We start from the raw sequence: 12,778 nt of genomic DNA on the forward strand, positions 1-12,778 counted from the left end.
AGCAATTCTCGTCCTGCACTGACACCTGCCGGTGAGGTGATGGATGATGCCATTACTGAATTTTCCCCAAATACACAGCTCTCTTTCTAGAGGGAGCTTCGTATTTTAATTTTCTCCTGTGAACAAATTAATGACTTCTTTTAAAAGAAGTATCGAGATTTCAATTGAAGGGTTTGGGGGGTGTTGTTTGTTTTTAAAAAAAGAGCACTGCAGACAGTGAGTGACTTCAATTGGAAAATATCTTACCATAAATCCAAAAAATCAAGAGATTGTAAACTCATACGTTTATTATTATTAAAGGACAGTGATAAATTACAATAAAAATAAGGTTAATTTAAAATTTAAGTAAGCATCCACCATAATCTACTTAGAAGACAAGAAGGCTATGTACAAGGAGCTGGGGTTATCCCTCACTGTCTTGATTTTATTTTTTCTGTTTAAATACTAGAAAATACTTTCCAAGTATTTCACTATTTTATATAAGCCTCTAATATTGGAGCAAAAGAAGAGTGAATTCTAAAGAGCCTCTGAGTTACCCATTACAAAAGTAAGTAAATAAGGCTGCAGCTGATGCTCATTAACATAGGGAACAAAAAAAAAAACCAATCCATTCCTATTACAGAACAAAGCACTTCCTACCTGGCATGATTATTTCAGGAAATCCTAGCTTTCTAGCAACAACTGTGGTTCTGTCTACAAGATGTGGATAGTCCTTCCTAGTTTGAATCACATCTCCAACGAGCATTTTCACAGTTACCCAGAGACCTAGAAAGGAAAAAAAAAAAAAAAGAAAGATTACATTTATGGTAAGAAAAAAAAAAATTCTCTCTTCAGATGATTGCGTTTTCTACCCACCAAAACAGTGATAAGAATTCACTTCCCCCACTTCCTTTAGCCGAAAGTAAAAGGTCTCTAATCCAAAACTGTAGCTACTAATTTAAATAGCCTCCAAGATTGTGCAACAAACTCATGATTCTTCACTTCCAGCTTCAAAGTTGACCCAGCTCCATGGCAGTGCTACAGCTCTAACTAAAAGCCTTTCTCTAAAATGTAAACAATATAGAATGAAGTTCCACAAAAAGACCTTGTTACTTTACTTAAAAAAAATAAAATTTAAAAAAAAAGAAATCTACTTTACCTTGTCCACCACTGTCTCCTTTTGATGCAGTGACTTTGCTTAGGAGACTGTGTAAAAAGTCGTTCTCTGCCACTACCCTGCAGGAGAAAAAACAATGTCTACTAGGAATTAAGTGCTAGATATATCAGACACCATTCAGAACATAGATGACAAACAGCCTCAGTCCTCTTTGCTGTACTTGACCTTGTTATGATACATTCTGTAATTTCATTATCTCTCACTCTGAGTTGCAGACCACTCACATTAAGCTTATGTCTACATTGAAGTGAAAAAGATTAAATCGACAACTTTAGGAATGGCAGTTTGTGACAGACTGACAATATGAAAGCTATCATTTTGTAGGAACCCACAACATGAATGCATTCACCAACATGCCAGTCCAGTCCACTTTCCCTGATAGACAGCCTGACACACGAATGAACTTTGAACTTTTTTCAGCTACTTCTGAAATTGGAAACAAATTCTCACATAACAAACTTGTTGGATCGAATTGTGAAGAAGTGAAATAATAAACCAGTGTGTCATACTTGGGTCTTCCAGAATTAAATTTATTCTCCATAGTATATAGCAGCAGTGCTATGTAGAATGCACAAACATGTTTCCAGTGAATACTGGCATCTATGCATTTGATCTGCAAGTATCACATTTTTAGGCAGCTGGTCCGGCATTTCTTTTGAAGATAGATAGTGTATGACAATTCAACTACTTTTTAACTGAAACCCAATTTTTATGCAGATTTTTCTCAAATTCAAAACAGAATCAAGCACATAAATTACTAGTTATCCATACTTGTAAAACTTACTGCTGAGTATGTATAACTATTTAACTTGGGTTTTAGAATCATAGAATCATTAAGGTTGGAAAAGACCTCTAAGATCATCGAGTCCAACCGTCAACCCAACACCACCATGCCCACTACACCATGTCCGTAAGCGCCTCATCTACACGTCTTTTAAATACTTCCAGGGATGGTGACTCAACCACTTCCCTGGGCAGCCTGTTCCAAGGTCTGACCACTCTTTCAGTAAAGAAATTTCTCCTAACGTCCAATCTAAACCTCCCTTGGCGCAACTTGAGGCCATTTCCTCTCGTCCTATCGCTCGTTACTTGGGAGAAGAGACCAACACCCACGACGCTACAACCTCCTTTCAGGTAGTTGTAGAGCGCGATGAGGTCCCCCCTCAGCCTCCTCTTCTCCAGACTAAACAACCCCAGTTCCCTCAGCCGCTCCTCATAAGACTTGTGCTCCGTGCTCCATGCCCTTCACCAGCTTCGTTGCTCTTCTCTGGACATGCTCCAACATCTCCATGTCCTTCTTGTAGTGAGGGGCCCAAAACTGAACACAGTATTTGAGGTGCCGAAACAAAAAATGTTTTTACAAGTATATTAATGACAAAAGGAGAGCCAAGGAGAATCTCCATCCTTTATTGGATATAGGGGGGAATGTTGCCACCAAGGACGAGGATAAGGCTGAGGTACTTAACGCCTTCTTTGTCTCAGTCTTTAATAGTCAAAGCAGTTATCCTCAGAGTACTCAGCCCCCTGCGCTGGAAGACAGGGACAGTGACCAGGATAAACCCCCCATAACCCAAGAGGGAGAAGTTAACCACCTGCTACGCCACCTGGACGCTCACAAGTCTATGGGGCTGGATGGGATCCACCCGAGGGTACTGAGGAACCTGGCGGAGGAGCTTGCCAAGTCACTCTCCTATCATTTACCAGCAGTCCTGGTTAACGGGGGAGGTCCTGGACAACTGGAGGCTTGCCAACGTGACGCCCATCTATAAGAAGGGCCGGAAGGAGGATCCAGGGAACTACAGGCCGGTCAGGTCAGCCTGACCTCGGTGCCAGGGAAGATTATGGAGTGGTTCGTTTTGAGGGCTCTCACAAGCCATGTCCGGGACAACCAGGGGATCAGGCCCAGCCAGCACGGGTCTGTCTCTCACGACAGTGGCCAGGTTGAGTTCTAGCTGGGCTTTTGCCTTTCTAATTTCCTCTCTGCATGACCTAACGAGATCCCTGTACTCTTCTCGAGTTGCCTGCCCCTCCTTCCACAAGTGGTAAACTCTCCTTTTTTTCCTGAGTCCCAGCCAGAGTTCTCCATTCAGCCAGGCCGGTCGTCTTCCCTGCCCATTCTTCTTAGGGCACCTGGGGACTGCCCGCTCCTGCACCTTTAAGACTTCCTTCTTGAAGAACGTCCAGCCTTCCTGGACCCCTTTGCCCTTCAGGACTGTCTCCCAAGGGACCCTCTCAACCAGTGTCCTGAGCAGGCCAAAGTCCACCCTCCGGAAGTCCATGGTAGCGGTTTTGCTGGCCCCTCTCCTTACTTCACCGAGTATCGAGAATTTTACCATTTCATGATTGCTAAGCCCAAGCCGGCCTCCGACCACCACATCTCCCACCAGTCCTTCTCTGTTCGTGAACAGCAGGTCAAGCGAGGCACCTCCCCTAGTGGGCTCGCTTACCAGCTGCGTCAGGAAGTTATCTTCCACACACCCCAGGAACCTCCTCGACTGTTTCCTCTCTGCTGTGTTGTATTTCCAGCAGACATCCAGAAAGTTGAAGTCCCCCACGAGAACAAGGGCTAGCGACTGTGAGACTTCTGCCAGCCTCTGGTAGAATATTTCGTCTGCCTCCTCATCCTGGTTAGGTGGTCTGTAACAGACTCCCTTGTTGGCCTTCCCTCTCATCCTTACCCACAAGCATCTCATCCTTACCCACAAGCACTCGACCTCATCATCACTGCCATTGAGCTCTAGACAGTCAAAGCACTCCCTAACATACAGGGCTACCCCACCGCCTCTCCTTCCTCGCCTGTCCCTTCTGAAGAGCTTATAGCCATCCATTGCAGCACTCCAATCCTGAGACTCATCCCACCATGTTTCCATGATGGCGACCAAGTCATAGCTACCCCGCTGCACAATGGCTTCCAGCTCCTCCTGTTTGCCGCTGTTAAATAGGACATGGTACCAGCTTTCTGAAGGAGCACGTTCGTAGAAATATACATTCATTTAACATGCTGTGTAACCCCTGTCAAGTCTTAAGTGCCTTTTAAAGTGATACTTAAATAATTAGCACGATTACAACATAAAATTATTAAAAGGAAAAATTATTTTTTCTTGAAACATTTCACAGATTGTTACAGCCAGAGAGATACAGAAATATTTTTGAGCATATAAAAAAAAAAAGATATCTATGACTATCTTACGGGTGAAAGGGAATGAAATGCTGCTTTTCTTCATCACTTTCAGCTTTTCCTTTTATGATATCTGTAATATCCATAACTAGAAAAGAAAAATCATCAAAACATATAATAGCATTGCAAAATATTTCCTCTTATCTATGAATAGTATGTATTAATGTTCTTGTGCCTCAAGGTAAATACAGATTTTTCACTAGCAAGCAGTGTAGCCCAATAGCGGTAGAATTGTAGGGCAGAACATTTAGCGCAAAGTCCACATTACAAACATGACGTTGTGTAAAGGAAGAATTACTTCAGACTAGTTTTGGTCTAATCCTGCAAATACAGGTATGAGTGCATTGGTGGTGCTCTGGGGACATGATCGTTGGTTTTATTTCATCTGCAAGGAATTCTATTATTACACTGTGGTACTGTGCTTTGGTTTGCACTGCGTAGCAGTAAGTATGAATTATTAGGAAATTAAATTCAAAAGCACATTTCTGACCTGAACTAAAATGCTAATGTAGATGCAGTCTTTATGGACTTAAAAAATTAAATATGGAAGATAGTGGATATAGCTATTTTGTATTCTGACATGTCTTGGCAGAGATTCGATGGTCCAGGGTTGGCAAGTATCACTGGGGTCCTGCTTCAGATATAGCACAGTTACCTGCCACTCCAAAAGGCCGCCTTAGTCCTTGTGTGTATTTCTTTGAGTTACTGTCTTTGAGATCCATCCTTCCAACTCGGACTATTTGACAAACTAAATATATTTTGTCTCTGCTGAGGTCTTTATTTCCAAGATCCTAGGATACAAACAAAAAAGAATTTAAATATTACTTGGGGAAGAACCAAGATGTGAAATTTAAACAGGACCTCCAGTAATAAACTGAGCCTCAATAATCAATGGAAGAAAGAAACAAAAACAAAACAAAACACCCACCAAACTGAGCCCACAGAAAGGATGAAAAACCTGACAGTTTAAAGTTTGAAGAAAATATAAGGTACGACAAATAGAGAAAATAGTAGCAATCAAGAGGTACAGCAGATTTTAAAAAAAAAAAAATCAAGTCATCAGTAAATTTATGAGGCAGCAAATTGATTTGAAGAAAGGACATTGAAACATTGTTACTGCCTTAAAGCACTCAATGACTGGTCATGTTGCTGTGTTTCTAAGATTACTTCTGCTTCCTTCTTCATCTTGCTCAATCTTCAGGAGTTCTGATAGTGACCACAGAGAAGAGACAATCCGATTTGCAAGTACAAAGTAAGGTAAACTGGAAAACACTTACTGTGAACACTACTTTAAGATTGTTGAGCATATCAATTTCCTTTGGAAAGCCTCTACTCCCCCATCTCACCAAGTAGTTCTCACTGTTTTGAAGATAAATATCTTATTGTCATGTGATTTTAAAATTCTTCCCTTTCACAATACATTAAAAACCACAGTACATAACAAACGTTGCATAACAGACAATAGATGAAAAGACAAGAAGAATGCTATGCAAAATACCATCACTGAGTTTTGAAAAATAACTTGAATATAAGACAGAATGGCACCTTTTTTGGAGGAAACACTACCATCATCAGTCTGTTTGATGGGGATACTCAACAGAATCTTAATCTATCTTTGAATTTATAAGTTCTCCCATTTTGTCTCCTTCCCCCTGTTTCAGCACTTTACTCCAGACACCACAACATCTCCCATCAAGAATAATCTCAACTTTGAAGTGGTCTCAGGCTTCTCCAGAATTCTGAAATGTTCAATCCAGGAATCACCTATCAAAATATTTGGGGTCCCTTACCCTAGAATTCTTTAGTAGCTGCCAACAACTACACTGTCCCCACTTCCCTTTTCTTTTTGTTTTCTTCCTTTTATTTGTATATTCTCTGCATTACTAGCATGTTGGCAACTATTTTACTTCATTTTGGCTAGCTCCTTTTGATACTCTTTTACAATAAAAAAAAGAAGCTTACCTTATAATTGTTAATTTCTGTGGATCGTATAGTGACATAAAGAGTTCTGCATCCTCTCCAATTCGGCAAACAAAATTCCGCACAAAGACGTATAGGCTGTGGGTGGGGGAAGACGACATTCGGGAGTACGTTGCATAATCTGGTTGATCCTTTGACTACTCAGAAGGAGGAGAATCATTAGCTAAATCCATGAATTAAAATGGGGGGATAGTACAAGCAGTTTCATTTTTTATCATGTATAACAGTTAATCTTGAAAAATTATAGAAAATTAGGAGAAAAATACTTGTTTCCAGCCAATAAGCATTGCCCTATATATTCCTCTGAAATAATTTCTTAATAACACAGACATGACTAGCAAATAAGTTTCTGACCCTCCACAATGCTTCATCGGAGTATCAACATAATTTTCTACTACAAAGCTAGAAAGTTAGCAGGTTAGAAAGTGCAGAAGTGACATAGGTATGGAAGATCCCACCTTCCTCTCCAGAGCCTTCACTGTATGCAAGGAGATAAAAAGCTCAGACTGGGTTCTTCAAAACACTGCACCCAGACTACGGAGCTACCTCTGTGTGCAAATATGAAAAAGCTGATGACAGAAATGCCTTAAATCAATCTTTTGCGGTACTTAGGGACTTACTCAGTGTGAGTAAGAACTTCCTTTTGTATGGGACTCCAAGCATATTATCCTTTCCAGGTAGGTGTCTCCTTTTAGAAATGGAACACGGATTACTTTATTTTATGAATATTTCCAAGGAACACAATAGTTAAGCTGTTTCTCTTCCCTTCTCCCTTCACCTCCACAAACCTTCCTTCCTTCAAAATCTTACATTTACTTTCATTCAGGAGAAAAGAGAGGGGTTAAGTTTCCCTCCTGTATATGAATGTATTCAAAACCTTACCTCCCAAGAAAGTCAGGCTGCTTTCAATACAACTATTCAGAAGTCCTTTACTAACATTTTGGTAAAAGGCTGTGCCTAAAAGATTTGACAATGTCTTTGCTATGCTGTAAGAACTTAAATCCCTTTAGGAGAAGAGAGCAGGGAGTTAGACTTGATGATCCTTATGGGTCCTTTCCAACTTGAGATATTCTATGATTCTATATCTTCCATATCTTAGGCCAGTTCTTCAGCCGCTGGGCAATTATATAAAGGGTGAAATATTATCGCCACTTTTAAAGAGAAGAGAAAGTATCAAGCTGTCACTACAGAGGCAAGCCTACAAGTCTGAAAGAGATTTTTGAACACAGTAGGATATAGCAGAAGGCCTACTATCCACATCGTAATGGGGTTTCATTATGCTAGGAACACTACCAAAACAAAATACATCTCTTTGAAGAGGAGACAAGTAACATATGCTGAGATCAGGACACAGCTGAGCAGGTTCACTGACTCAAAAATAGGCTCCTAATTTCTACCTACATCCCATTTTAACTACCTAGAAACAGCTACTTAACATTTGATGGTCTAAAGCTCTATTTATCCATTGTTTGACACTATTTTTAAAACAAGTCAACACAGTCTGCTGCAGACTAACAAGTTTAATTTTCCTTATATTGTCAGTTAATTACATTTTTGTGTCTGGGAAGCAAGATTTATTGAGTGACACCGATGAGAACAACTCGTAAGGTGTTTTCCAGTGATTTGTCATGGGCATTATTATTATTTTTTCATGAAGAAAAGAACCCAAGTATCTTACAAGTCCCTGAACAGATTTAATATAGAAAAAGGCCAAGGAAGTGTGGTCACCTGCTTTGCATTTCAAAAGATGAAATTTATGCACTCATCAGCTTTGCTTAGGCGTGCTAACTTCTGGTGTCCACAAGATTATGCTGAGTTCACCCAAGTTCCTCTTTAGTGAGCTTATATTCTTCAACTCCATCAGACTAACTAACAAGCAGCAACACATAGCAAACAACTAGTGTTGTCACAAGATCTTCTAAAAAAGAGCTTTGGTTAGTCATAGCTTGCAGCCTGAACTCCAAGTATGTAACTATTCACTACGTGAATCAGCCTATTGAGTAGCCCACAGATGGAATGAGGAGACGTATTTCCATTTAGGAATCCAAGAATGGATTTAGGCTTTCAGCCTAGCCCACAGCCTGAATCCAGTGCACAAATGCAACTAACTCAACTTGAGGCTTAGCTGTAGTTATAACACATGAATGTGAATCTACTCTTAGTTCAGTCAGAGGCAAAAGTTTCCAGCAACTGTTATGGTAGAAAGTTACATCCTTCAACCCTTGTACTGGTTTTTCATTTTGATTTTAGCAAAGAAAGCATTAAGTTTGGGCAGTCATTCCTACCATTTCCTCCTTAATTCGCTCAGTGATTTTATTAGTCGCTTCTTCATGTGCATGAAACAAGCTGATGACACTGGTTTTATCTGGATCCAAGATATTTCCATCTTCATCTCTAACTATCAGATCTAGCTCAAGTATCCTGTGAAAATACAAAGAGCATAATGGCAGGGTTATTTCCTTCTACAAAAATAAAGCTTAGAAATGTAACACGGAAGGAGCTGCTTCAGGTTTTAAAGCAATAAAGTAAGTTTAAATACATGGAACAGTATTTGATTGAAGAAAAAATTAACTAAACCCCACAATTTTCTTTTCAAGCTGTTACACAGTATTTATCAATTTCAGGAATTTATAGTAATGTCACCAAAGCATTTAAATCGCTATCACATAAAATAGATTCAGCATGTTCAATGACTTCAAGCAGTCTTCATCTCTTTTACTTTTTAATGTATAACCTTTGTAATCAAGATGCACAGGTTTTTCCTGTTACCTTTTGCTTTTATGTTGCTCTCTTACTCTCCCGGTCCCATTACTTAACTAACTACTATGCTCTGTTCTCCTTTGCTCTCATACAAATCATGCCTTTTTTCCTTCTGCCCTTTTTTTCCCCCCCCTCAACATTCAAAACTCAAATCTTACCTCCGTACATCCTACATATTCTTGCCCACAGTGTCACGGTGTCACCTCAGCCAAGATACCCTTTCTTGCCTATCCAGGATCTCACTCCTCCACCCCCCTCTAAAATTAGTCTACTTCGTGCCAGACTGTACCTTTCACAATTTCTAAGATGTACTGGCTGCCTTTATGGCACTGTTAATGTTGTTTGAAGCAGTCTGTATCAGACTGCAAGCCGTCTTCATCACCTTACATGATTATCCACAACCTCTCCTGATTTGGTGTTCAATCTCCTCTCCTACAATGACCCACTCGGCCTTTATTGTCATTCCGCTTTATTCCTTCTCCACAGTTTGGCAAGTTTCCTTCACATGTCACACAAGTCAACCCCACACTTACAGGTACATACAAATACTGTCCAACTTGCATTTTTCTTCTATACAATCCCAAACCATTTTAAACATCCCCTCCGCCCCTGCTCCTCTAAAGGAAGAAGCTTTCTGTTTCATAATTCGGAAAGAAGAGAAGAGTGTGAAAACAAAAGTCTGAAAGCAAAGAAACGTTAGTGTTGTCTTAATCAGAGCTAGGCTTCTTTGATCGGAGCATTTCAAAGTAAAATCTGTCTTGGAGTGACCATTCAGCTCCACATAGTGTAGCAGGATATGTGTATTCCCATAGTGTGTTCTGTAAGAATACAATTTATCAGAAATCTGTGTATCCAAATCACAGTCAACAAGAGTTTCATAATAGCTCGTGGTCATTGTTTATGTCTAGCCACAGAAAACTGAAGACTTTCAGCTGCATATAGGCCTTCAGGCCACAATAACCACAGTCACTTGCAATAGCTACATACAGTATATAAGCAGATTCCAATGCCTGTAAAACCAATACTATGAAGATCTGTTTACCAAGCTCTCTCTCCCCCTTTATCAGATGGTGGAACACCACTCGACCCTACATAACCCCATTTTTGCCAAAAATGTGTTGTGTTGCAGTGACTTTTCATTAGCAAGAAGCAGACAAGACATTTTGACATATAACTATTCTGTTCCTGGTAGTTTCACTTCTATTACCAGAACCAGAGTTCTGCCTGGAAATTCCCTAGTAAATTGGCGTGAAGGGGTAGGGTGGTGGTGTGGTGCCTTTAGCAAAGGCTCTGTACACTTCAGACTTTTAAGACTTCTGCTATTCATCCACCGCACTAAGGTCTCTCAGCACTACTTTTGAAGTGGTAGCATAACACTACTAGAGGTAGGCTGTGTTTGTGAAGGATGGACAAGTTTTGGGTGCCAAGTACACTGATATTATATGCATATGAAGGCCAGTTATCTGACCTCAAATCTTTACAATTGACAAGCTCATATATCTATAATTAACAAATAAATTAATATTTTGAAAAAGTGATTTGCTATGAGAAGCCTCAACATGGTATCTACTATTATCACAGGAATAACAGGGAGAAGTTTGAAAAGGAAGATTCAATATGCCTACATCTCACGTTAATGAGTTACAAAACTGCAAAGAGGAAAACTTTATAATCATCTCTGTTCTAGCTGGGTGCTTTATCATGTTTTCCAGAAGCAATGTAGGCCACTTACTTGTTACCATAGTCAATTTTGGAAGTGACTTTCTGCTTGAGTTCTTTGAGCTCATCTTTTGGCAAAGTCCCGGACAGAAGCTGCGACCGCCACTCCATTAAGTCATACATCATAGACTGTACCTGCTGGAACCGCTCTTTCTTATTTGTCTAAGATATAAAAGAAAACAATAGGTTTCAAGCTTCAAGTTGAAGTGAAACGTTGGTCTTGACAATTAAAGGATGTGTCATATTTAAGGCTAAATGATTGCAGGAGCAAGAATTAGGCAAAGTACTGAGCATGGCTTCCTTCCTCCTCTCGTCCCACAAATTACTAAGAACAGAATCTCCCATGTTACCATAAAGAAATGACATGAAATTTAAGTAGTTTGTATGGGGACAGGGAATTACATTATTTTTGTTTTATTTAATTGTGCTATTTTAAAATTCGTTAATTAAGTCTCATCAAGAGAAAACATTATAGAAGCAATTTACTTCTGTGTGAGATACTGATAAGAGCACTCTGGGAAAAACAACATTTTATTGTGGTATTAATACATTTAAGAGAAAAGTGAGAGAATGCATAGAAGTCACTGAAGCAGTTCCAGTGTCATTCACTGGAACAACAAAAGTTTTAATTGTTGACTTTAACAAGAGGAAGGGTAAGAAGTGACATGTTTCAGAAAAATATATCAATGAGGAAAAACTACACCGTCTTCAAGATTTCTTTGCCCCAACAGAGAAAAAACAAAATCCAATGGCTGGGATCCTGGAGCAGTCAGTGCAAGTTGTTGAAACAGGTTATCCATTAGAAGAGACTACTCAGGTACTAGAGAATTCACCATCTTTTGATGTTTTTCCAGTCATCACTTCAACCAAAGTCTGATGGCCAAAAATTCATAACCAAGTCACTAGAATCAGTAAGGATTAATGTAGGGTTACAACATGCAAAATATCTATGATTATGCAAATGTAAAAATTAGCCTTCTATCCTTCAAATTCAAATTTTGTCTCTCAGAGTCTTGTAGTCCAAGTACAGGGATAATATTATAAGAAAGGTTTGGTCTCTGTATAAAGGATAGTTGAGGCCTGCAAAAATATTTCAGGTCTGATTGAAATAAAAAGATAATTTAAAAAAATCATTAATTACTTCTACAGTTCTATACTACATGTGGGCATTACAAGCATGTGCAAAAGACCACCATGACTAGATGGCTTACTTACAAGGAACACAGATGCTGATGTATTGGCCATTTTGACTAATACCTCTGAATTCATTGCACTTTAATGTACTGGTAAAAGTGCTCACAGGAAAAAACAGTTTTCTCCAAGATGGAAAAAATGTTTTTCTTTAAGAAATGTAAAAATAAGATGTTGAAAGTAAGACGACTGACTTCTTGAAATTGCCAATTGTTAATAGCTACATGCTCCCAGTAACCCTTGAACAACTTTTGTTCTAGCATCCCAAGAACACGGTGACTCTTTTTCAAATGCATCTTAGTTATGTTTGATACTCCTATCTTGAAACTTGTCAACTCTACAACGAAACAATTATGAAAAATTTATCATGTACAGGATACTCAAGATTGAAACTAAAGGCATGACGTTACACCACTCCTCAGCAGTAAGTCAGCCTTTTAATTTAAAGCCACTGAAGAAAATGGCAATCATCTGAGCAGTGATGAAGTAGTAACTTCTTAAATCCTCTCAGATCCTGCCCTGCATCATCTAAGAAAAGACACCTATTGAACAAAGCCTCAATATGCATAAATAGGACTAGTTAACAGGCCACACACGGCATGCAAAAATGTCATACCACATAGAGCTGTTTCCAGATGCTTCCCCATTCCCAGAGAGTAGTGGTAACTTCTTGAACTAAAGGAATTTCAGCAGGTATTACATTTTCCGTATGTCTAGGAAAGAGAAGAAAATTTAACACAATGAAAAAGAATGTCCGAGTTTCATGGGTTTATATTATAATTATTGTGTTTAAG

General features: G+C 39.3%; 1 protein-coding gene across 1 annotated transcript in view; it reads right to left on the reverse strand.

Annotated features, from left to right (window-relative positions):
* DOCK2 (dedicator of cytokinesis 2) overlaps positions 1–12,778 on the reverse strand; it is a 207,038-nt gene that overhangs the window by 178,576 nt on the left and 15,684 nt on the right. The window contains exons 5-13 of the mRNA XM_075164094.1: positions 12,601–12,697; positions 10,807–10,955; positions 8,600–8,735; positions 6,297–6,451; positions 5,612–5,693; positions 4,990–5,125; positions 4,347–4,422; positions 1,139–1,215; positions 640–765 (exon numbers count right to left, since the gene is read on the reverse strand). Of these exons, the coding sequence (XP_075020195.1) occupies positions 640–765; positions 1,139–1,215; positions 4,347–4,422; positions 4,990–5,125; positions 5,612–5,693; positions 6,297–6,451; positions 8,600–8,735; positions 10,807–10,955; positions 12,601–12,697 (1,034 nt within the window). The remainder of the gene's footprint in view (positions 1–639; positions 766–1,138; positions 1,216–4,346; positions 4,423–4,989; positions 5,126–5,611; positions 5,694–6,296; positions 6,452–8,599; positions 8,736–10,806; positions 10,956–12,600; positions 12,698–12,778) is intronic.

The sequence above is a fragment of the Calonectris borealis genome, chromosome 15, assembly GCF_964195595.1.
Source record: "Calonectris borealis chromosome 15, bCalBor7.hap1.2, whole genome shotgun sequence".
NCBI lineage: Eukaryota > Metazoa > Chordata > Aves > Procellariiformes > Procellariidae > Calonectris > Calonectris borealis.